At 36.3% G+C, this 26,265-nt stretch overlaps 1 protein-coding gene across 1 annotated transcript in view; it reads right to left on the minus strand.

The window, feature by feature from the left end:
* Positions 1-9,967: 9,967 nt before the first annotated feature.
* IL1RAPL2 (interleukin 1 receptor accessory protein like 2) overlaps positions 9,968-26,265 on the minus strand; it is a 541,021-nt gene continuing 524,723 nt past the window's right edge. The window contains exons 11-12 of the mRNA XM_089904905.1: positions 22,484-22,654; positions 9,968-10,665 (exon numbers count right to left, since the gene is read on the minus strand). Of these exons, the coding sequence (XP_089761031.1) occupies positions 9,968-10,665; positions 22,484-22,654 (869 nt within the window). The remainder of the gene's footprint in view (positions 10,666-22,483; positions 22,655-26,265) is intronic.

Raw genomic sequence — 26,265 nt, forward strand, 5'->3', positions numbered from 1 at the left:
GAAATAAACAATATTTCTGAAGTTTCTTTAGCAAACTGTCCTTTACTGTTGGTATCATCCCAGCCACACTTTCCCAGATAGTTCATTATGATCAACTCTTCCAAAATATTGTCTCACTCTGAAAAGCATCACTTCTCACAAATGCTACTCATGAATCAGATGTCTTTTTTAAGTTAAAAAAAAAACTCCTCTTGAAAACAGCTCATCTAGTGATATTATCAACAAGATTCCTAATAAGCTTTGGTGCATTTTAAATTTCTATGACAAAAAAGTAGTTCAATTTTGCCCAGGTTAAGGAAATAGACAAACCATGGTGGAATTTTTTGTCTTTTGGCTTCTTTTTCTTTTAAAACAAAGAACAAAATGACAAATCCAAAATCTGAGACATCTGGATGTTTCCCATCATGTGGCTTAAGCATCTGCATTTTTTCACTTCTCATCCAGATGTTTTGGTCTTATGTAAACCTAGCTAAAGTGAAGGAGAATATCAAGCAATCATCTGGGGACTTTGATTAACATGGGCAGCAAATCTGAATAATCCATGTTCTGAGAGTCCTGTTTTTTGTCTAGCTCAGAACACATTACTAATGAGGTCAAAGTTACCATAGGTTTGTTCCTTGTATGGGCCAGTTAGCTCTGATTTTTTCCATGACCACAGAATGCACCTCTAGCCTCAGCCAGCTGTCTGGAAAATGAGTGTCCCTGGTCCTACAGGTAGTCATGCAAGAAACTGAATAGCTGATCTCTACCAACTGGAAAGTAAAATAAAAATGCGTTTCCTATGGATGGTGGGTCAGTGGTGCCTTTTTTGTATGAAAATAATTATAATTATTATAATATTAACTCTTATATAGTGACTATTTTGTGTCAAACACTGTTCTTAGCACTTTATGTGCTAAGAACATTAAATCACAATGTTCACAACAACCCTGTGTGTATTGTTATTATTCTCATTTTACAGGTGAGGAAATAGGGTCACAGAAAGTTAAGTAATTTGCCCAAGATGAAAATGGATGACATTCTCATTTTTCTGTTCATTTTCCCACATTCCCTCTGTCAAGAAGGTCAGGTTACAATGTACTGACTGTCTAGAAAATATGTCAAAAGAGGAGAGAAACTTGGATATTTTTGCATAGTGAATTAATTGGTGGACCTGCTACTGTGGCACGCCAGTTGCCCAGTAAAGGAGGTTAATCTAATTCCTATTCTTCCACCCAATATGATAATTATCGGCATAAAAGTACCCTTTGCAAAAAAGAAAAACAATGTTTTTGTTGGCAATAAGTCAGTATATAAAGTATATATTTAAGAAACAGGACTATGTGGTTAGGAGCAATGAACTACATTGGGTGGCCTCATAGAACTAAATTGTCTGAATGTTCTGAGGAAGAATGATTTCTTTGACTGAAAAAATGCTTAAGAAACTTTGATCTCCAACCACAAATTGACTTAGAATCCTAAAATTCTAGACCTAGACAGGACATAGAGATAATCTGCTTTTCTTTTTTTTAAAATTGTAAACAATAAATTACTTGTTGAAAGAAGCAAAAGAAAAAAAAATTCCTCTTATATTTTTAAGGACTCCAGGAATTAAAAGTTCACAGATGTTCTCAAATTTATTTGTCCATTTATCAGGAAATGTGATGTGAGCGTCTACTCTGTGACCAGCACTGTTACGTGTGCTTGGATTATAACAAGGAATAAGACATGACCATTGATCATCAGAAACTCTTCATCTAGTCTGGTGTATTCTGCTTTAGAAAGTAAAGGCTCTCCTTCCTATAACTTTCCTGCCTATTTTTAATTAATTTATTAATTAATTTTTGACTGCATTGGGTCTTTGTTGCTGTGCACTGGCTTTCTCTAGTTGCGGCGAGCGGGGGTGACTCTTCATTGCAGTTCACGGTCTTCGCATCGCGGTGGCTTCTCCTGTTGCAGAGCACGGGCTGTAGGTGCATGGGCTTCAGTAGTTGTGGCACACAGGCTCTAGAGCGCAGGCTCAATAGTTGTGGCGCATGGGCTTAGTTGCTCCGTGGCATGTGGGATCTTCCCGGACCAGGGCTCGAACCTGTGTCCCCTGCATTGGCAGGTGGACTTTTAACCACTGTGCCACCAGGGAAGTCCCTTTCCTGCCTATTTTTAGTTTCATCTTCTAGCATTATGGAAAAGAATTGCTCAGCATCTTACTAATGGAGACTATGTTCATTAAGCTACATTTCCTTTTCCTTCTGGGCAATGCTAGACTACATTTCCTACCCCCTAAACTCTCTCCCCCTTTCCGCCCTCTTGGCATATGAGTGGTTTTTATGGGCCATTTGGTACCAGCTTCCATGCCCTCTTTCTTTACCAATCTACTGGCTAAATGGTGAGGATTCCTTGGACCTAGAGGGTATCAGAGAAACAAAATGGAAAAACCCTATCTCTGACTGTGGAGCAGAGCCTCTCCTCATAACCCCATCTAATCCTCATTGGACTGATTTGAGAAAACAATACATGCAGGATTGGGGTTATTGACCTTAACAACAGTTATCTATTCTTACTAATACGATGTCCCTTATAAAATTTCTTCATACTTTAAAAGATGGTAATCACTCTGCCTTCAATTTTGGTGGAAATTTGGTTCCTTGTGTTCAATACTTATATGGTTATTAATTCTTTATTGTTCATCAACAGTCCACTCTCTGCACCCCCTCCCACCACTCCAACACACTTCAACATGTCCCATTTTTCTCTTTGTGAACATTGTCCACTTTCTCTGTTTTTCTTCTTTCCTATTACCTTTTTAATTTAAGTGTAGTTGGTTTACAATATTGTGTTAGTTTCAGGTGTACAGCATAGTGACTCAGTTATATATATATATATATATATATATATATATATATATATCCTTTTTCATATTCTTTTCCAATATGGTTTATCATGGGATATTGAATATAGTTCCCTGTGCTATACAGTAGATCCTTCTTGTTTATCTATTTTATATATGGCATCTGTCAGTCCCATACTCCCAATTTATTCTCCCCCCCCAGCTTCCCATTTGGTGACCATAAGTTTGTTTTGTATTTCTGTGAATCTGTTTTGTAAATAAGTTCATTTGTACTATTTTTTAGATTCCACATATAAGTGATATCATATGATATTTGTCTTTGCCTGACTTTGCTTAGTATGTAATCTCTAGGTCCATCCATGTTGCTGCAAATGGCATTAGTTCATTCTTTTTTATGGCTGAGTAATATTCCATTGCGTGTATGTATGTGTGTGTGTGTGTGTATGTATGTATGTATGTGTATATATATATATATATATATATATATATATATATATACCACAGTTTCTTTATCCATTCATCCGTCGATGGGCATTTAGGTTGCTTCCATGTCTTTCCTGTTGTAAATAGTGCCACTGTGAACATTGGCATGCATGTATCTTTTCTGATTAGTGCTTTCGACCTTTCTGGATATATGCCCAGGAATGGGATTGCTGGATCATGTGGTAATTCTTGGTTTTTTAAGGAACCTCCATACTGTTTTCCATAGTGGCTACGCCAATTTACATTCCCACCAACAGTGTAAGAGGGTCCCTTTTCTCCACATCCTCTCCAGCATTTATTATTTGTAGACATTTTGATGACAGCCATTCTGACCCACGTGAGGTGATACCTCATTGTAGTTTTGATTTGCATTTCTCTAATAATTAGCAATGTTGAGCATCTTTTCATGTGCCTGTTGGCCATCTGTATGTCTTCTTTGGAGAAATGTCTATTTAGGTCTTCTGCCCATTTTTTGACTGGGTTGTTTGTTTTTTTGTTGAGTTGTATGAGCAGTTTGTATATTTTGGAAATTAAGCCCTGGTCAGTTGCAATGTTTGCAAATATTTTCTCCCAGTCTGTAGGTTGTCTTTTTGTTTATGGTTTCCTTTGTTGTGCAAAATCTTATAAGTTTGACTGGGTCCCATTTGTTTATTTTTGCTTTTATTTCTACTGCCTTGGTAGACTGACCTAAGGAAACATTGGTACAATTTATGTCAGAGAATGTTTTGCCTATGTTCTCTTCTAGGAGTTTTATGGTTTCATGCCTTATGTTTAAGTCTTTAAGCCATTTTTAGTTTATTTCTGAGCTCTTATTCTGTTCTATTCTGATCTATGTGTCTGTTTTTCTGTTTTTGTGCCAGTACCACACTGTTTTGATTACTATAGCTTTGTAGTATTGTCTGAAGTCTGGAAGGGTTATGCCTCCAGCTTTGCTCATTTTCCTCAGGATTGCTTTGGCAATTCTGGGTCTTTTGCAGTTCCATATAAACATTAGGATTATTCTAGTTCTGTAAAAATATGTCATGGGTAATTTGATAGGGATTGCATTAAATCTGTAGACTGCTTTGGGTAGTATGGCCATTTTAACTATATTAATTCTTCCAATACAAGAGCATGGCATACATTTTCATTTCCTTGAATCATCTTCAATTTCTTTTATCAGTGTTTTATAGTTCTCAGCCTATAAGTCTTTCATCTCCTTGGTTAGGTTTATTCCTAGGTATTTTATTTTTTTGATGTGATTTTAAATGGGATTGTTTTTACTTTCTCCTTATATTTCACTGTTAGCGTAAAGAAGTGCAACAGATTTCTGTATATTAATCTTGTATCCTGCTACCTTGCTGAATTCATTTATCAGTTCTAATAGTTTTTGTGTGGAGTCTTTAGGGTTTTCTATATAGAGTATCATGTCATCAGCATATAATGACAATTTTACTCTTCCCTTCTTGTTTGGAGACCTTTTATTTCTTTTTCTTGTTTGATTGCTGTGGCTGGAACTTCCAATACTATGTTGAATAGAACTGGTGAGAGTGTGCATCCTTGTCTTATTCCAGGATTTAATGAGAAGGCTTTCAGCTTTTCACCATTTAGTATTATGTTGGCTGTGTGTTTGTCATAAATGGCTTTTATTATGTTGAGATATGTTCCCTCTATACCAACTTTGGCAAGAATTTTTATTATGAACTGATATTGAAGTTTATCAAATGCTTTTGCTGAATTTATGTGTTTTTTTCTTTTATTGATGTGGAATATCGCATTGATTTGCATATGTTGAACCATTCTTGTGACCCTGGAATGGATCCAACTTGATCATGGTGTATGATACTTTTTATGTGTTGTTGAGTTTGGTTTGCTAATATTTTGTTGGGGATTTTGTATCTATATTCATCAAAGATATTGTTGCTTTTTCTGTTTTAAAACTCATGGCAAACACCCCCAATCTCTGCCTCCTAGAGTTTCCTCTGATTGAATAACTTCAGTGTCTTTAAGATCATAATTCTTTACTCCAAAGTGAAGTGAAGAATTTGAATAGAATCAGATGAGATATAAATGATCAAATTCCATCAATTCCTTGTTTAAGATTTTGTGATTATACTCAGTGGAGTAAATGTAATTTTGTTTCTAAATCAGATTTGCTGAAGCACTTTGCCTTTCCTGACAAATATTCTCCTGCAAACACTTCAGGTTTGATCCAGTAGCAAATATACCTATTGTTATGTTGTCTCTATCCTTGTCTTTACAGTGTGAGGGTGCTCAGGTTAAATACTCTAAAATATTTCCTTTGATACAACTAAATTTTCTGATCTTTGGAGTCTTTATTGACTGTGTTTTCTCTTCATTTTCCATTTTTCACATCCCACATCCTGCCTATTCCTCTTCATCCTCAAATTTGCCTTTTTTTTTTTTGAGAATATCCAGGCCATCACCCTCCATCTCTTATCACCTCACATGTGGACTATACAACAGCCCCCCGACTGGCCTCCCTGACACAATTGTTTCCCTCCATCTAATTCTCCGTACCAGGGGCATGTTGCAGAGATTCTCCTAGCCTTATTTTTTATTATGTGCTCACACAGATTTCTGCCCTTGCTAGCCAAATTTGCTCATCAGCTAAATAGGACTTACTTATTTCCCCCTCAGTCTTTACATGTGCTATTCTCCACATTTGGGAAATTGCCTTTTTTTCACTACTTGTTCCCTCTGTTCCAAACTTAACTCTTGCCCAATTCAGGACTGAATCACCCCACCTCACTTATCAGCTCTGTGTGTACGATATTAATTTTTCTACACTGGACTGTGTTCTGCAAATACCCCTTTCTTCTTGCATTTGATGTGTAAAATACTTGAGAACAGGGACTTCAATTTTTTTAAAAATATTTCTATCATACTTTTTGTAGTGGACAGTACACAGTGGGCATCTAATAGTCACGATTGACTTTGGTAATATCTGGAGAAATTTGATTAACTAGCAGTGAGCATTTGGGAAGACAAGCTTTGATGGGTGTAGGTGATTTTACAAGTTCTGATTTCACAGCAATTAGAGTGCTGAATAATCTTCTTAAATTGCCTATGGCTGATTTTAGTTCTAAAAAGGACAAATTTGATATGAAAGAGTTTGAAGTGAATTATTGTTTATCAAACAGCCCCATATATTCATCAGAGTGCCTTGATGTTCAACACTGTGACCTCCTATCAAACATCTTAGAACAAAAATGCATGAGTCATAGAGAAATTTGAGCCAGACAATTTTCTACATTAAATTCTCTCCCAGAAAAGAGCAACAACAATTGCAAGTGTTCAAACTTAACTGGACACTATGGAACTATTTTCTGTCTTAACTTCACTCTGGTTTTATCAGATCACTACCTCACCTTGGAAAATGAATACAAGGAGCATAAAGATTTATATGTGCAATTTTCAGGATATTTCCCTTGGTCATTATTTAATCTTCTAGAAAACGCTTGGTGAAAACCAGCTAATTTATTTAAAAATAACATGCCAAAGGGCAGTAAATGCTTGAAACCAGTGGTTCTATATACTTGTAAGCCCTTCAACCACCAAGTGCATCAGAGAGTCTCCTTCTTTTACTTGCCATGATTTCCTTCTTTCTCACACCAGCCATTTTCCAACTTGTTACAGAGGTAATACATAGGATACTACTCATTTCCATGTTCTCTTGAAAATCCTGTATAAATTTCTATAAATTTCCTTCATAACTGAACTGTTTCTCCTCTCACTGAAGCCTATTTCCTACTTTTAAACAGCCACAGATCTTCAACAAAATATCAACTTTTCACATGATGAAAAGTTGGGTTCGTCTTATCAGAAGCCCTCAAGTGCCATTTTACCCATTTTTAAATGAGAGTGATTGAAAGCAGAACATATTTGGATCTAATTCAATTAAGACTTAGAGGGGATGAGAAGAGATACCTTCTTACGTCTTTTCAAGAACCATCCAGCTACCTTTCAGAGTCTCCAGTTAGATTGGAGCCCATAGATTGCCAAACCTGCTGGATTTCACACTTTGTCAAATTAAAACCATGTATGTGTTGTCCATCTCTCTGAGCACTGTTTATTTTTAATGCAGTTTTCATTTCCTATGTATCTATTGCTTCTGTGCATTTCTCACTTGTCTCATAATTTCTGACATTTTCAGAATTTTTCACCTTAAAATAGCCTCAATTTTAAAAAGTAAGCATACTGTTGGTGGATGAGCTATATAAAGTTGTTATGAATGTATGGGAACTAGTCACATCAGTATTTTTCTAAATTTCCAAAATCCATTTCAGTGAAAAACTGAGAAGAAAAATTTTTCCCACTGTGAAAGCAACTGGAAGAATGCATCATGTTCTAGACTAAATACTTATTATGCCCATATGGGCTATATCTTTTTAAAAAATCTCAGATGAAAATTGAATTTTGAATTGCCATCTAGAAATACATTTTTATAGATAGTGTACACATTTGTTCCTGAAAATGGTAGAAAAGGTTTCTTGTCAAGTTCCCCAACACAAGTGTGAATGCTCTGTTTTTGACTACCTACTAGTAGTGAAAGGACACATTGTGGCCAGCCAACTCAAATTGCTACCCACGTTTAATCATTGTAAATAAAGGAAGCAGAGAGACCCATGTTATATTTTCAGAACTGGCATGCTCAATACAGAACTATTAGTTTAAAAATACCACTGAACATTCTATTTGAATTAATCTAGACTTCTGTGAAAAACAAACTAATAAAAAGTACAATTGGTCACTTAAACATGTACTACTCATTTCATGCAGGTTATTAACTTAGTAATTACACATATCACTAAAGAACAATGAGAGTAAATACAACTTTGTAACACTTGGAAAACAGTTCAGAATCTATAAATTTCCATTTTGAAATACCTAAAGTTTCTACAGAAGCAAAATCACTTTTCTCAGTGGAAAAAAAATACATCTATGAAACACCTATGTGTTGGACAGTACTTTTTAAAGGAGCAACTAATTGTCCCACTGTGAAATGAACATGTATCACTGCTAAGGTTTCACATACTGTTGGTGCATAATGCATTTTCTGAGCAGCTGGATATAGAAAAGCAGCAGAAAAACAAGTACTTTGAACAAAACCCATGGATTATAGGGAATCAGTCATGTAAAGAGGTTGAAAGAAATAATCAAAACATGTTACCTAATGTTCTCTTACATATTTGAGTTTCACAATTACAAGGACTGTGAAAATTCTTAATTTTTACACACTGTGTACATTTGTACTTGTTTATATTTGCTCCAAAACATGACTTAAGAACCATATACAAAATGCCAGAATGAAACTCAATTAACAATTGACCCCCCCACAGGAATCTTTGTGGAGAGCACACCAAAATTAATCGGAAAGAACATAAAGTAGTAATTCACAATAAATATTAGAATAGGGGCACATTCCTTTCAGCAAATTCATAATATTTTAGATATTCACAGGAATTTTCTGATATGGTACAGTCACAGTCACAATGTGAGGGTAGAGAAGTTTAGTCTATAAAATATACTTATTGAAGCATCAGGAATAGAGATACTTCTAAAGGAGCCTTGCACACATGGCCAAGCAGATATTGTGTATGTACAGAATAGTCTGTTTCACAACTACATTTCAGATGAGAATCACTGCAATTGCTGCTCTAACACTAGTAAACTTGAATCATTTAGTACTTTATCTGTGAATATTGTTGTTTCATTTATTTTCTACTGCTGACTCTTGCAGTCAATATTTATTTAAATTCAAACTCCAACGATGTTGAAATAAAAGTAGGAAGATGTGAGCATCTTCATATAAAGCTTATAATAGCAGGTCAAGAGATCATTTGGAAAAAATCCAAATCTGAATTTTTTAGCAAGCAATAAAATGCATAATTTAAAATGTGTTTTCAAATGTGTAAAACTTTGTTAATAAGCTAAAATGCCATAAGATTTGTTTAACACCATCCTAAAAGAACAGCCTATTCATTTGCTTAAGAAATGCACATTGTTTATCTACCTACCAGTTTGCCTACAGAAGATATGCTTCCCTAATAAAACTAAAAACTCTCATTATGAGCTGTTGATTTAGTACACAGAAGTTGTCCATTATGTTGAAGAAGTTCTAAACGTTTCAATCAGATTTTTTCTTAACTGATCTTCCTCTACAAACAATCTTCCACTTGGGATGCCTCAACACTTCTTTCTTGATAATTCCTGATTTTTGGTTACTCTATAGAAGTTCTCTTTTCCCCTTAAAACTTACTTCAGAAATTTCAAATTCAGTTAAAGTCTTTAAAATTCCTGCTTTCAAATAACATGTAAATACTGAAATATTCATAAATATTAACTTACCTACCAAACTTGCAGTCTAAGTGGTATCATAAAACCTACTCTATAGAATAGAATTTAATATTGTTTTCTTTTAAGGAAGAAATCAAAACTGTACATTGGAACAACGTACTATACTACAAAAGCAGGTCCTTCTATCCCCCCACTACTCTGGAAATGTAAACAAAAAAAATTAGATACAAAAGTGATTTCTGTGCCTTTTTCTTTGAACACCTTTTCAGCACCTCAATGTTATTAGGTGTACTTTTTGCTTGGTATAGCAGAAATTTTTATGCTCACATAGCTGTTCAGAAGACTTCAGATTTTCCGCTACCAAATATCACTGGTGAAGCTAAGCTCTTTGGATGATAAAGGTAGCAGGGAACTGTTCCTATGAAATTCCTGGGTATCTTTCAGGGCATTATTAAGGGGTAGCTGTCCATTGAGTAGTGTCAGAGGCAGGTTACAATAGGTGTGGTGGTTGCCTAAGGAAGGTACTGGCAAGGTGGTGGTTGGCATCTCGTGTTTATAACCTCTGCAACAGTGCCTCATTTGCATCGAACCTGAATGGTGGAAATCTGGGAGGTCAGCTTGAGATGACACCAGAGAGGCCGAGGTACTGGTCATGGCAATAGATGGTATAGGCTGGAGTTCTCCAAAAAGTCCTTGTTCTGCGGAGTCCAGAACATGACACCGAGAAAGCATTTCTTTTTTCCTGATGGGCATTTCATATACTAAGTGCTTCCAAAACTTAGAATTTAATTTGCTGCTCTTGGGTCCCTTCCACTTGATCAAGGACAGAAGTTTGATGCTGCGCTTTAGTGATTCCACTTCCTGGCAATTCACCTTCCCCTTTAATTCTGTACATTCAATCAAAATCACTTTGATTTCTCCACTGACTAGCATGTTATGGAGTCTGCTTTCCAATTCGAAAACACTCCATCCTCGTCTGAGAATATAGTCTGGAGTTAGCACAATAATGAGTCTTCTGCTTTGCTCAACACATCTTGTGAGATCTTCAATGTAGGCTACAAATCACAGAAAGAGAGAAAAAGTAAAACAAAGACATTTCCAGTCTTTAAAGCATTAGGTTTGCACCCTAGTATAGCAAAGATCCAGTCTTTCACTAAGGTACATCACATTTTCTTTTCTTGTATTGCACACTCAGAAGGCTCATTGCCTTAAAAATAAAAATGAAAAAAAAATCTTCTAATACTTTTCTTTCCCCTCATCATTACTTACAGTGTTCTGTTAGCTATATAAACTCTGACTTCTTAAGAGCTTAGGTGTAGTTCAGTTATTTTTATTTACTTAATCATTTAATTCAAGGCAGGCTTCAAGGCTAGTACTCTTAGGTGAACAAGGAATCAGCGGGTTGATGAAAAGAGAAATGGAACCTTTTAATGAAAGTCACTGTATTTATGGGTTTGGTTTGCTTTTCCCCCAGTTTCCAACTACTAAACAAGTAGGGGGTCTATGTATATATAATATATATATATATATATATATATATATATAATATATATATATAAATATATAAATGCTTCAAAGATAATGTGATAGAGATGGTGGAAAATCTCTTCTACAATCCTATCTTGTTTCTCAGAATACCTTCTGTTCTTTGCAACCTTACATTCTCCATTTTACCCTTCAAACCTGGAGGTAGGGAAGTGGTGTGTGTGTGTGTGTGTGTGTGTGTGTGTGTGTGTGTGTGCCCATGAGTTTAATTTGAACCAGCTGCTCTTTGTTCAGAGGAGGAGTGAGGGGTGGAGTCAGAGGTGGGGGATGGTGTGGAAAGAAGAGTAAAGGGGGAGGAGTCTATCAACTGAGAAGTCTTTGCTCTACTTTGTGGAACAATTCTGAAAGTGAGGTGAACAAGTTATGTCCTTTTCCTAGTAGAAAAACACTCAACGAACTCTAGATTTGTTTATCCCATGGAATAATCCTTTTGCAACCGTGCTTCCCAAAGTCTTATCCGCCAAAAAGGGAAACACACACATGTGTTAACAAATGGAGACTTGGACACAGGTGCTGCAACAGAGAGCTGTCTTTACTAAGCAGAGCACAAGGCCTTGTCTAATGTACAGTGCCCTCTAGCAGAAGCAGTGCTTACAGAAGCATAGCAACATTTGTCACTGCAAATCTGCCCAAGGTTACAGACTGCTTTCAAGGAGTCACGTCCAGTACACAGTGAGGGGCCACCAAACAGCCCAGTACAAGCCTTTTGAAAAGAGAAACTTATTTTACAGATGCATATTTTACAGATGATCTCTCTTTTCCAGCGTTTTATTTCTACCATTTGGCAGCAAGAACACTTTCACAAGTGAAAAAGAGCAAATTTTCTATACACCCTACAGATAAACAAAAAACTTTTTGAGAGATACACAGAGAATTGCCCATTTAACAATTTGTTGTTACTGCTGTTTTGGTTTTTACTTAATACATTTCAGGACTTTCTCATGCAGTAGTTACAGAGACTGTATCTGAGGGAATAAGGCAACTTCTAAGTGGGGAGGGAACCCATTAAGAATTTTATGCATTTTCTTTTAGAGATCACGTTTTCAAGGAAAAAAAATCAGCATTGAAATCTGCAAAAAATAAAAATGAAAACAAAAAAACAAACAAAAATACCACACAAGTAGCAATGGGGAAGTTATCACTCTGTAATTGTCATTTAGAGAACTGGTGAAACAGAATGGAAGGAAAGGTAGAAAGTTTCAATAGAGTGGAAAAATATTATCCCAATGTATCAACAGCTCTGACTCTTCATTTTCTTCCTTTCTTTCTGCTCCCAAAAAGAAAGAAGTTATGTGGGAAGCTTCATCATTAGAAGTTGGATCTGTAAGATACAGTAAAATAAACTATCATGCATCTTTCCCATTATTCTTTTCACCTTTCCTCCAAACAAAACGAAACAAAACCAAACCCCAAACCTATACATGGTATAAGCGCAGGAGTCCATGAAAACACAGTTTTACCAGGTTATGTATGAGTTAATTGTTATTTTTACAGAAGAATTCCTTACCAAATGATTTACTGAGGAATTATTCCAAGTAGCATTCTTCCCTCATTAATTGTAGCTTTACATTTAATTTTTAAAAATTGATCTGTACAAACCTTGGCAGGAGCACATTTGTCACAGAAACTATACCTCTATGAACAACACTGTTTCTATGTGTTGGGATGTAGTTTATTTTTAAAATATACTTTTAAAAACAAAAGGTATAGCTATACATATCTCTATCCATTTCAAGAAAATTACAACTCAAGTGTTCAGTCATAAGAGAAACTATATACATACACACTAATGAATTTGACTGGGAAGTCATAGGCTTTGGCTTTATTATCCTCTTTCTCGATTGGGGAAGGGAACAGGGTACAACATTTTTCCGCATTAATATTGTTCTCCCCCTTCACCATTCTATTATACTTTGCCATTTGACAGCTAAGCAGAATGCAAAATTTAGGGTTTGGGGGGCCTCTTAGAGATTCATTAAACAGAATTTTCACTTGCCCCCAGAAGGAATGCCTGTCAGGACGGATCCCACTACACTCAGCTGCACAGGGTGTGGGTGTTGAAGGGAACCTTGGAAAGAGGGAGTGGTCCCTGTCTCCTGCATACTACACTGGCTGTGCTTATCCTGGCAAAGACTAGTGGAGAGTTGAGGCAACCATCCAGATAATTCCGGCTGAAAACCTGCTCTGGAAGAAAAAAAGGTCTGAATTATCCTGGTTTGCCCTATATATACATTAATCATATGCACTGGAGTCAGTCAGTCAGTACATCTAAATTTTCCCTGGGTAGACACAGCCCAAGTGTCCCAAAGAAAACATGAGCCATTTTCTTGGGCCCTGAATTTCGTGTTCCATTTCACTTGGTGAAAAACCAAGTGGAAGTTTTCAGATGTGAAGCCCACATTTCACTTCTTGGGATGGTGATCAGTGGCTGGGCAGCAACCTCAATGTTTGAAAGCAGCTGGGGAGGTGCCGCTAAGAGCTGCCTGGCTCTCAGGAAAAGAAGGAGAGACTGTGCCCTAGCTTCCATATTCTGGCTTGTTCTCTCTGTTTGTCTATGTTTTTTTTTTCTTATTCTCACCCCCTTTGCTCCTCTTTCTTTCTCCATTTCTTTTTTTTTTTCTTTTCCTGTGCTGTCTCTCTTGTCCTTTTACCTCCCTCTTTGCTTTCTTTCTCACTTTTTTCTCCCTTCCCCTGTCTTACTCTCCCTTCCTCTTTTGCCTCTCTCCCTTTGCCCCCTTTCTCCCTCCCTTCCTAAATCTTTTCTTTCTGTCTCTTTATCTTTGGGAAAAAACAAGGACCTAGATATCATGAAAAGTATAAATAAATTAGCAAGGGACCCAACAGGTAGAGTTAATATTTTTTACTTGCTAATCTTTAGCCAGGCAGTCGTTGCTGGCTCCTACACAGCAAGTGCCCAAAATAATTTTCCCATTACCCTGGGGTTGCATGTCTGTATCCAATGACTGTGAATTGGAGCCTGATCCATTAGGACCATGTCCTGTTTTTGTATGGCCTGTGAGCTAAGAATGATTTTTTAAAACATTTTTAAAGGGTTGTAAAAGAAATAAAGAATATGATGCAACAGAGACCATATATAACCTACAAAGCCTAAAATATTTATTCTCTGGACCTTTACAGAGAAAGGTTGCCACCCCTGAATTAGAGACCAATCAGGATGTTTAGGTTTGGAAAAGTTCCAAATAAACTAAGCAGAAACAGTCATCAAGTTAAGGCATTGCTGGTCCATAGCTAGTGTAGTCCATGACAGGCAGTGGTGTTTGTCATGGTAGGGCTGTGGTTTTGTGGGAGACATGTTAGAAAACTTCAGAAACCGTTTTAAAAGGTTTCTTACCACGAAGAGATAATAAAGAAACGTTTTTCAAAAAAAAAAATCCCTAAATCCACAGCACATAAGAATACTCGCTAAATCTTGCCCTGACTTGTTCAGGCAAATTTAGCAACTGAGTAGCAGGAATCCCTTAAAAGTCTCTTTTTTTCCACATAAAAATATAAAGTATCCCTTAAATGAAAGGTCATTATTTCTTTGCAGATTTTAGTTTGAAGTAACTTACGATGACAGAAAAAACTAAAGAGGGTTGTGTCTGATAGCATTCTGTTTCTCTAAACAAGGCTATGAAACCACACTAGATTATCAGCCATGAAACAAAGCTATTACACTTAACCTATTTGTGATCTTCACAATTTTGTAAAAAGCAAACAAAAAAACCCGGACAGTTGTATAAACCAAAATTCCAGTGTATTTAGAAAAATAGAATTCAGTCTACAAAAGTGACTTGAAAACAGGACACATTAACAAAGCAAAATGTAAACTGAAGGAAGAAATAAAAGGACAAAATAGAAGCAGAAAGAATATAATGGCAGCCCCAAGAAATTGCTTCTAATGGGGTGTATATTCTTTCCCAAAAGAACTCAGTACTCTTAAATGTCAGGCTTTGAACCTACTGCAGATGTAGGCAGAAGGACAAGGGGAAAACACTCTCATTCATGAATTTCTATGTGGTCTTGCTACTGCCTACTAACCATATGATTTATCAAACTAATCAATTAGCTACTTATAAATTATCTTTGTGTTGACACTTCCACTTATGCCAGGATCATTATTAGGGGCAGATAGCATATTAAAAATTAAAAGACAAATGCTTAGTCTGTAAACAAAAGCATAATTTATTACTTTGCCAGGTTCAAATAATAGAATCTTGGTAGGCTTATATTCACAGCTATGTACAACCAATATCAGTTAAACAGACAAATCATTAGGGTGAGATAGGATGCATCAAAACTGAATAATACCCCACCAATTTTAGTGAATATTAGTTAATTGATAGCTATAAATGGTGATATTTATTAAACCTATGGGTTAATATGTCAATACTTAAAATCAAGATAATTTCTGACAGTGATTGATCCACTCCTATGACTGGTGAGGAAAAACCAGCAAAAATAATACAGGTTTCACATGTATCAAAAAAAGTGTATTACTCAGCACTAAATATTTGGTAAAAAATTATTAGACCTCTGATATAAATAGAGGCATACAGTGAGGTACTTTATAATGTAGTCTTACTGAAAATACTACCTGCATGTAAAATAATGATACTTAATACTAACCTATTGAAAGAGATACAGGTTGACAACTTCACTCTTTGTCTTGGCCAACGTTGCTAAAGCTTTTGGGTCTTGCTTCTGTATATGGCAGATGTAAGAATCTGTGTTGTCTGCCACAGATATTGAGGGTACAAAATTTTTTATTTAGCCAGGTGTGTGTGAGGGGAGTAGGGGGCTTTCTAAACAGTGTGTGATATTACTTGCCCTATAAAAACCTTCCCTGGCCCCTCCTCTAAGTCCTTGGCTTGATAATTCATAGTTCACTGGGCTAAATTTTTTGGCAGGAGTTTTGTTTTCTATTGACTAGTGTAAGTGTTCTAACTGATTCTGATTAAAAAGTTGATCAACATTAACATGGATTTGTTGAGTCCTTGCAAGTGCAGGGAACCACAATTTATTTACAGTTTTGAGTTTGGAGGCTGTATTTCTGGTAATGAATCCTTTACTTTTGCTATAGCATTTCACCAGTGGATGAACAGGGAAGCATGACGGTGGGCAGAATTTACTCTGGAATGTTGTCCACATCTCTAAATTCTTTCTCTTCCCTCTTTACCTCTTCACTGAGAATAGAGGTAAGTAATAGAACACATTCAGAGAATACTAAAAGAAAGAAAATGTGGAGAGTAGCAAACAAAGAGAGTCTGCAAAATGTTCTTCCCCTCCTCTTTTCCCCCTTAAACTCATGCCCTAAAAATTTGTAGATATAACTAATTCTAATCAGTGCAATCTTGATAAATATGGAACAAGACAACTTGCTCCTTATATAGTCTTTTCTGTGGTTCCTTTGGTACTTAAGACAATTTTATCCTGGTCTTCTACTCTTTTTTTAAGGTGTCTATTCTTTGTGCTATCCAAAAAGTAGATTTCCTGATTGAAATTCTACAGAGTGGATTCTTCCTTTACCTCAGACTTTGATAAGAAACCTCAGTCCATTGACCGCAGTATTTTGCTGGGCATATTGGACACAGTTCCCTCTCTCTTGACTAACATGAAGGGGATGGTGGGCTTATCTAATTTTATTCCATGTGAGTAAATTGTACACAATGTGTTAAATTTCCATGCCTGTGCATGTCACCCCTGCCTCACACTTTTTAGGTCACAGACGTCAGATTGCCTGGAAAAGGAATTTATTACTCCCCAAGGACAATTTCCTTGAATGGTATCCAATATGTCCAGCTATTAGAGGAACTATTGGCAATGAGTAGCTACAGATCCATGTACAAAAATGTTTCTTGCATGCCTCACTTCATAAGTGACTAGGGATCATGTGACACCAGATGTATTCTCTAGTCATTTGTCATTTCAGTGTCAGCACAATCACATGGCCATTAAAGAACTGAAGATTAGAATAGGGAGGAAGGTCTAGCACATGCAAGAATGTAATCAGACATTATAATTTTCCCTTAAATTACTGAAAGAGTCCTAGGATTCTTGAGTGAGAGAAACTAATAGAAATTTGAGCATGAAAACAAATGGAAAGACAATTTGATATTTGAGGCCAAATTCATAAATATAATTTCAATAGACATGGCTGATCAGCCATACGCACGATAATATTTTTCACTCACTAGTGTCTTTCTCTGGTGCAATAGTGCAGGAAGAACTCACACAGAGATCCCCATAGTCTTCCTATGATTAGAAGAGGAAACTGAGCTAAAAGACTTGAAAAGATTTTTTTCTCTTTAATGTGCACTTAATCATCTATAGATTTTTCTAAAACTTCAGCCAGAACTAGCTCAATTTATAATTGTTAATCAATATTGCACATGCACTTTTAAGCACCTTGCTTGCTTTCTCTTAAGGGCAAACAAAAGCTATAGGATTGGGTTGTTTCTACTTTTAGTCTTGGAGTACTATTCTCTCCATCTGACCAGTTGATTAACTTTTATATTTTTATGCTTTTAAATCTCTGCAGAAACACTGAGATAAGATGGGCTCAAAAGCCTAAATGGTACTCATCCAAAAATGTCCCCAATCTCAGGATCTCAACTGCACAGCTGGCTTCTGTTGGTCACATGTCAGCTTCAGAGCACATCTGTTCATTCCTAAAGTATCCACTAGGACCTATGAACACAATGTGCTCTGTGTAGAATACTTTACACCACAAAACCCAGCAGCTGCATGGGTGAGAAAATCTCTACTTCTCAAGTTTGTGTCTCTAGGCAGTTTGAGTAGGGTGTTTTCTCTCTGGCTTTCTTTTGGTTGCCTGTCACTCCTGACATTCAGATGCCTGTTGGCAACAAAGTTGCTTTTGCTATTCTACTACAGATGTTTCTAGCCTGGGAAGAGACAGACCAAACTTTTACTGGAAAGTAGAAATTCTTGCCACATTCAGGCACCAAACCTGAGAAAACATAAGGAAGATCCTGGCCACAGGCTCAAGAATGGAAAGGTAGGTCACTGCCAGGAAAATAATGTCCAGATCTGAAGACTTTTAGTTTTAGCATTTAGGAAAAATGTTTGTGTCAAATCTTCCCACCTGTGCTGTTCCATGATGGTCAAACGACACTTCTCTAGTAGGGCATGCGAGAAGGGTACAGTTACCTGTACCTCACCTTGGAGAGTGACATCTTTATATTGAAGCTTTCTGTGAACTCACGGTCATGCGTGCATTGGTGTCAGGGGGAGGAAGAAGGGTGGGGGACACCCATTCATGTACTTCTGAAACTGTATACATTAGAAATATTTGTGTGTTGATGAGGTTGAGTTGGAATACCACGAGAGTGGTACAAATGAAACTGAAGATACATCAAAAGTGAAGGCATTAAACATGAATGGGTTTATGTCATAGACTTCATTAGTTTGATTCATAGAAAATTATTGTTGTAGGTCAAGAATGATATTATGAAGTCTGCTTTTACAATTCTCAAAGGCCTCATTGCTAGTTTTTAGAGGAAGGAGCAGTCTTGGGTCAACATGTTTTAAATGAGATGTGAGGGACAAACATAGCTTATAATATTGTAACTACTTCCCCCCCCGCAGGAATGTGTCTATATTTATATAGCATAGCCTGTTAAATCTGTACCAATGGCTGCAACTACAGACCACAGAAGCTTCTTTAATAACACACATACACCAAGTCCAAAATGTTCTACTCTGTCATTCATGTGTAAATCAAGTATATTATTCATATACTTCATCGACTTCCTGAATGCGTGCTAAAAATGCCAAGGAAAAACTCGTTAATCGTGACATGGTGACTGCTCAGCCAGCTCTGAAATGTTGATGGAAAAGAAAAATGGTCAAAGGGCCTTTTTAAGAACCTTTGCAGGTTACACTCGCAAATCGGAATTCAGAGAACATGAATTTCCTCATTCAGGAAGGAAGGATTAAAATCAAACACCCTCCAGTGGTTGCATCTAAAAACTGCATAGTTGTCCCAAATGGCTTAGTTGTAAAAGGAGTCTTCCTGTGTACCACTGAGTACGCAGGATCCAAGTCCCTGCTCAGTCTAATTGTTGTACAATCTCAAAAACACTAAAATGATCTTCTATGGACTGTAAAAATCTCTCTTCTCCCTAATAACATCATCTTGGGTATTTTTATTTTGAGTCCTTTAAATGCCAGGGTATATGAGGTGACAACCTTCTATTATCTCTTATGTAGCGTGTTATAGTCCTCAACTAAAATCTTGTAGTTTTGTGCTAGGAAATATGGCTTGTGTAAGCCTCATACTCCATGGTCAAGGAGGACATTCAGACCTGTCTGTGATACACCAAAACAACTAATCAATTTCAATCAATTTAGCCAATCAACTAGCTGACTCAATGAGGTGTAAAATAGTCTACCACCTGTTTGGCTAAATTGACACAGCAGGTTGATTCAATTGACCTGTCATCATCAAAATAGACTATCTGAGAGAACTAAGAGAACACAGTTTGGGGATGCATCTCTCTCACTCTCATGCTCTCTGGGTCTCACTCTCACCCATGCACAATAGCTGCTTCTTTATATAATAAGCAAGTGTCATCTAGTGAGTCTCAGGTAAAGTGACTCGCCTGTGTTCCATGTTGCCCCTATTTCCTTTTCTGATGTGCACAATGTTGAAGCATTGTTTTCCAGGTCAGAAGAAAGATAATCAAATTTGATGTGTTCGGACATGAAGGGTGACATTTTTAAGTCACTTGGGTTGATAAAGACTGTCTATTGTGGTGCCAACAATTTTGTAATGCAATAAGGCAGAAATTGAATCCATATTGAATCCTACTGAAGGTGACTTGACATAGAGTATAAATTCCACTTTGGTAATGATATTACTTTAATACAATTTAGTACACTATCACTCTAAAAATCGATGTTGCAGAATTTTGATAGTTAACAAGATGCTCTTGGCAAAAATGCAAAAAGTACATAGGAATCTAAGGAATTAAACCAAAAAATAGTAAAGGGATATTTTTGATATTTCATTAATGATTGATTGACCTCTTGTAGATATTCTTTCTAATATCTGAAAAAATAAAAGTAGTATACACATTAGGACTGAAACTATTCCTATTAATTACATTTTTTTCTTTCAGCAGAAAGCTCCTTGTTTAGATTTCACATTCACTTTGTTAAAAAAAAATGCCTTTCAGATACTGTCATGCAAAAATTAACATTTTTACTTATTTCATTCTTATTATTTCTTCTTGTCTTAAACCAATACTATTAAAACAAAATCAACAAGCATCTATGAAGCATCTACTGAGTTCAGGTATTTTGGTAGATGGTAACAGGTGTATGAAGATGAATGAGACAGTACTTGCCCTCATGGAGCTTATAGTTTTATTGAGAAGATAAGACAAATAGCTGGAACACTACATTAAAAAAAGAAAATAATACAAAATGTCACAGGAGTAAGGAGTACAAAATTTATAGTCAAACAAGTGATTATACACCACATACTCTAGGGCTAGAGAAATTATTATGGACTTTTCACAGAGGCAGTGTTATGGAGAGTGTAAATAGGATTTGTAAAGGTGTAGGAGGCTAACATGAACAAAAGTGTTGCACCAGACTGTAGCAGTGTTTAGCTAAGGGTTAATGGATTTTATCCTATAAGAAATGGTGAAGAATTTAAGGTTGTTGAATAGGGGAGAGACATGATCAAGGAGGTATACATATTAGTGGGACTAGATGCGTAAGAGGAAAAATAGGGAAGGCAGAGAGTAATCAACATTCAGGAATGAGGTGATTAGGGCCTATACTAGAATGGTGGAAGTGGTAATGGAAAAGATGCAATGGGTACTGGATTTAGGAGAGAGATACAAAAGAATCAAAAATGACTCTGAGGTATCTGCATGTTCCTTGGGGCTCGATCAATGTAGAAGTGGTATTTAAAGTCATGAAAATAAAGGAAATTACAGAAAGAAGCGAGGAGAGGACCATGGGGAGAAATTTGGGGAAATATTACATTTGTAGAAAGTAATATACCAGAAAATATTGTCTGGTTTCTTTCTATGCATGTGTAAGTGTGCATACTCATGTGCAAACCCAAACATATACAGAAACGTATGCACACTGAAAAAAGAGATGAACAACAAAAACTCAGTTGTTTCAATTTGTTTCCTGTCAGTTTAGTGGCCACGGTAGACTTCTGATAATCTGAATAAAAGTTATTGAGGAATAAATAGCGTGATCTAGAGGAGTGAGAACCGGAATCAAACAGATATAGGTTCTTATTCCATCTCTACCATTTGCCAGCTGACTGGTCTTGGACTTCTTTCAGGCCTTATTTCCTCATCTGTAAGATGAAGATAACTACCTGCTCTTTCTCCACATAGGGTTATTGTAAAGATGAAAAGAAATAATGTATGTGAGAATATTCTATATACTGTGAAGTACTAAATATATAAGCTTTTAAATTTTGTTAGCCCATGTGTATAAATTACCATATTCCGATTTGTGGTCACAGCTTAATCTCCCCCTCTCAAGGATATTAATATAGACATGCAAGTGAATTCTAGCACTTTTATGTTCCCTCAATGGCATTTCAAGCTCTTCGAGGGCAGGGACCATATCTTTTCTGTATTTACCTCACACTTTACTGTGTACAGTACTCTGAACAGAAACAGGAAAAAAGTATATATTTTTACTTGAACCTGAATTTATTCTGTAAGCTCATATATAGCTTTCAATATGTAGCATAATTTAAAAGTAGCACTCAAGCCTACATAGTCTAGAACTTCTTAAAAAGAATTTAAATACACAGTGAAGGTGCCATACGCCATGGCCTCACTTTCATTTTTAAGTGGATTTTCTCCTGCAAATCTGGATATGAGTATTAAAGCATAAATTCAGAGTTATTAGTGACAATGATTGTAGGTATAAGTAGAAGCACAATGACAGAAGACCAGATTTGGAACTGAAATGCATTGAAAATCTGAAATGCAAAAAATCTGAAATGCAAAAAGTCTGAAATGCAAAAAATATCTGACTTATACACATTTTTTTTAACAATCATCATTTTCTCAGAACACTAAGGCAATATAATAAAGCATACCATTAAAGCACAATTTAAAAACCATACCTAAAATATAAATGAGAGTGCCTTTAAAAAAATTTGGATGCTAGAAAGTCAGAGCACAGGTATTGGGGAAAATTTTGAATTTAATAAAATCTCCTGTAAGAAAAACTATCTAAATACTTGGCTCTGACATTTGAAGCCTCCACATAACTTAAGTGAAGCCAAACTTTTAAAATACAAAAATTGAAAGTACTTACTTCCACTTGGAATTAGGTCCCTTTCTGGGATGAAGAGTTTATATCCATAGTGTTTTTCTAGCACATCTGGCAGTATTTCAAGAGCAAACTGCTCTTCTTCAGGGTTGTCACATTCCAAAGTATCTTGGTCCACTTTTGTGTAAGAGAGATAGGCATCATATTCCTTGTTGTCTTAGAAACAAAGAAAAACAAAAGGGTTGTATGTATCATTAGGTTCTCTTTAAGTACTAAATGTCTATAATCATTAACAGGCTGGAATATGCACTATAATTAGTGACTGTCATTAATAACTGGAAAAAATAAGTTATATGCAATGCTATAAGAAGTCTAGTACATTTCAACATAACTTAGTTATAGTCGTAGGATATGAACTGAAACTGTTATGCAGTGGGCAACATATAGTCAGGACAGAATAAAAGAGAACTATTATTTGTGACTTTTGGTGTGAATGATCAGCTCAGTGTGTTTGAATGCAGGACTAAATAGACTCATGGATTTGAACTCTTTCTGTGCCAGTTGGCTTGGCTCTGTTACTCGGTCACAGACTATACCTTGTTTGCACAAATATGTGTAAGAGATCCAAGAGGGGCTGGGCCCTAGAGTGTGGAAGATCGAAATAATCCAGCCTCACTCCTGGAGACACTACTTGTAGCACATGCCATACTTCCAGTTGGTTAGTGTCGTCATCCTCATATACAAAATGCAGTTCATTACCAAATATTAGAGACAGCAGCTGGGTTTTATACAAGTGCATTGCCTGTTATTCTTGTTCAATCCATGGCCAACTAATTTGACACAAGCTACCAAAAGAACCCTTTGTTTCAGAATATACATCCTTCCAATATTGCCAAATTAGGTTTTCCCTTCACACATTTAGTCAGAGGGTTAACTGTGCTTTGAGAATGTATTTTTTCTTCCTTTGCTATATTGGCTCAGAGCCAGTCTCCCCAAAGAGAAAATTCTCTCTCTCTCTCTCTCTCTCTCTCTCTCTCTCTACATATATATATATATATATATATATATATATATATATATATATGCAGTTTTTTCTCAAAGTATTAGTCCCCGCTGGTTTTAGAAGGAACACATTGGAAAAGTTATAGTGGTTTTCAAAATTCCCTTATTTATAGAAAAAAATTTAAAAGTTAATGTAATGAACCTAGACTCATATGGAACTATTAGTATTTTTTAAATCTAGTTACTTGCAAATAATAATTTTAAAAGACCAACAAACATTTCAGGATTTGTTTCTAAAACACAGAAATATTTTCCATTAAAACAGACCTGATTAGAATATAGCTAAAACTTGAACAAAAGTTAATTTACAAGATGAAGCAGCCAGTCACTTCCCTATACCACTAAAATTTGGTTCTACCTGCTGAAAGAGGAATATGTGATAGGCATATAAAGAGATATAAATACCCTATGGTAGGAGTACACAGCACCCCCTGACTATCTAGTGATAACTGAGGCAGGATTATATTGTTCTAAGTCTAGTAAGATTCCAGGCTTCACTACCCTCACATGAACGGGACTCTGCTTATTTATATTAAGATGGTGCCTGAAGCCAGGAGGCTTCTCTTTAGCCTGTCCTCTATCTGGAAAAGACTGCTGTGAACCTTGGTTGGGTACTTGATTGCCTAGAAGCAGATGCACATGAAGGACTGCCCTGATAGTTGAGATCACTTGGCTTACAAATGGGGCACATTCTGCTGTTATGCATAAAACGCCACTTGGAAGTGAGAACGTTCATAAGCAATGCTAATGTAAGAACCTCCTGGTAATCCTAGCACCTCTGCCCCTGTTCCAATCAAGCTCAGGATGCACCTGCAGGCCCTTGACTTTCTCCAGCTATAATTACTCACCTGGGACTGAGAGCTGCCGATGATACACAGCTGGAAGAATAAAATAGGCCAAAGGACAAACAGATCTATTTCTATGAGCAGACTGTATTTCATTGTTCTTGATGGATGGTGTTGCTGCCTCAAACTCCATAATGTTAGACTAGACCCTAGTTTCCTCTGACTTTGATAACTCTATGTTACAAACCTCCTGAAATGCAACCACTTATTAATTCATTCAACAGTGATTTGTTGAGCATCTATTATGAGCTAGCCATCTGCAATGACTACCTGACTCTTTCACCCATCTGGCCAGAACTTCTAGACTCCTGCCATATTGCTTGTCCTGACTATGACTATTTGCCCTCCAACCACGCCTAATCTCACATATCCCTGGTCCTATCCTTACTTGCTTCACCTATATTCTAATATAGGTGATGCTACAAAGACTTTTTTTCCAGAAAATATTGCTATATTTGCATATCCCAAGTCAAGTTTTGAGAAAGAAAATGGATGTCTTTGCTATGTGTTAACACCCAACACATCTGGATAACAAATTGTACATAACATTCTAGAAACATATCATTCTTTGGAAAATGGTTGCTTCTGTTTTCAGTCATGTCCCTTTAAGGTGAACTAAAGGTGAAGAGCTTATGGTAGCTGGCCAGAGCAGGAAGAGAGCTCTCTAGCCACCATGTCAGATGTCCCAGAAGGTCTAGGATGCCAGCTAGTGAGCAAGCAGTGATGCAGATGCAACAGTTTTAAAAATGCACTTCAGCTTTATGTAGACAGCCAAGAAAACCTCATGAATAGCCACAGCTGTTGCTCACAAAGAGGAGCAAGATGGATAGAGCAATATCAACAATATGATGCAAATAAAGGTTAACAGCAAGTCCTGAATATTGTTTTAAAACCGAATGGCAATTCAGCAACACCACTTTGCTAGGTGAGGCTAATGAGCATTCCTCTGTGTTAAATCATGCTGACTAAGTTCAACTGAGGAACCAGAAAACAGCATGATGGAGACAAAACATTATAAGGAAGAAGGCTTGCACAGTGGTCACCATAGGTATGCTGTTACCAATGAAGAGAGAAGTTATGACAAAGGGAACCAAACTCTCTGTGGAAGAATTTTCCTGTTGTCACACTGTCCTTTCCATTTTAAAATCTCATTTTAATCCTGTTCACCATTAGGAAGCCATTCCTGTTTACAATGTAGTTCTTCTGGGGCTCTGCTAAACACAGTGCTAAATCCTTAGCTTCTAAAGTGCAAAGACTGTGTAACTTTGTTGATTATTGTGTCTCCAATGCCTACTATACTACCAGTGTGTGTGTGTGTGTGTGTGTGTGTGTGTGTGTGTGTGTAGGGTTAATCCAGGTGAAGAATATATGTAAGTATATACATCATTCATAGTGCTTGGCACACAGTAGACACTTAATAAATATTTAATGACTGCATAATTCAAAGATCAAATAAATGAAGCAATCATTGATGAAATGAAATGAATTATATCAAAAATGTTTAAGAAGTCAGTTTGATAGATTTTATTTTATAAAAAATATGGCATTTTTATAAGAACTTTCAGGAAATGCTACCATAGATATGAATCCAAGAGAAAACATGAACAAAAAGTACATGGGTAAAACTATGGTGTGTCTATGAGATGTCAAAATATTTAAATGAAGAAATGAAAATTCAGTAGGCTATCCAGCTGACATTTGGCATCATGAAACTGGATATCTCTAGAAGGGCTTTAATATTCATTTATTCATCCTCACTACATATCTGCTGACTTTTTAGTATTCTATTCAGCTAGTACAGATATTGTGTGTTTAAAGTCCAAGTTTCCATGTAGGAATATAAACTATTTTAATTTTCCTTCCTGCTGAAAATCCTTGAAGTTCCCCCCCAATTGAATTTTTCCCTAAGATAATTGGTTT

The sequence above is a fragment of the Delphinapterus leucas genome, chromosome X (assembly GCF_059928025.1).
Source record: "Delphinapterus leucas isolate spDelLeu-1000000601 "Yukka" chromosome X, BTC_Dleu_Yukka2, whole genome shotgun sequence".
NCBI lineage: Eukaryota > Metazoa > Chordata > Mammalia > Artiodactyla > Monodontidae > Delphinapterus > Delphinapterus leucas.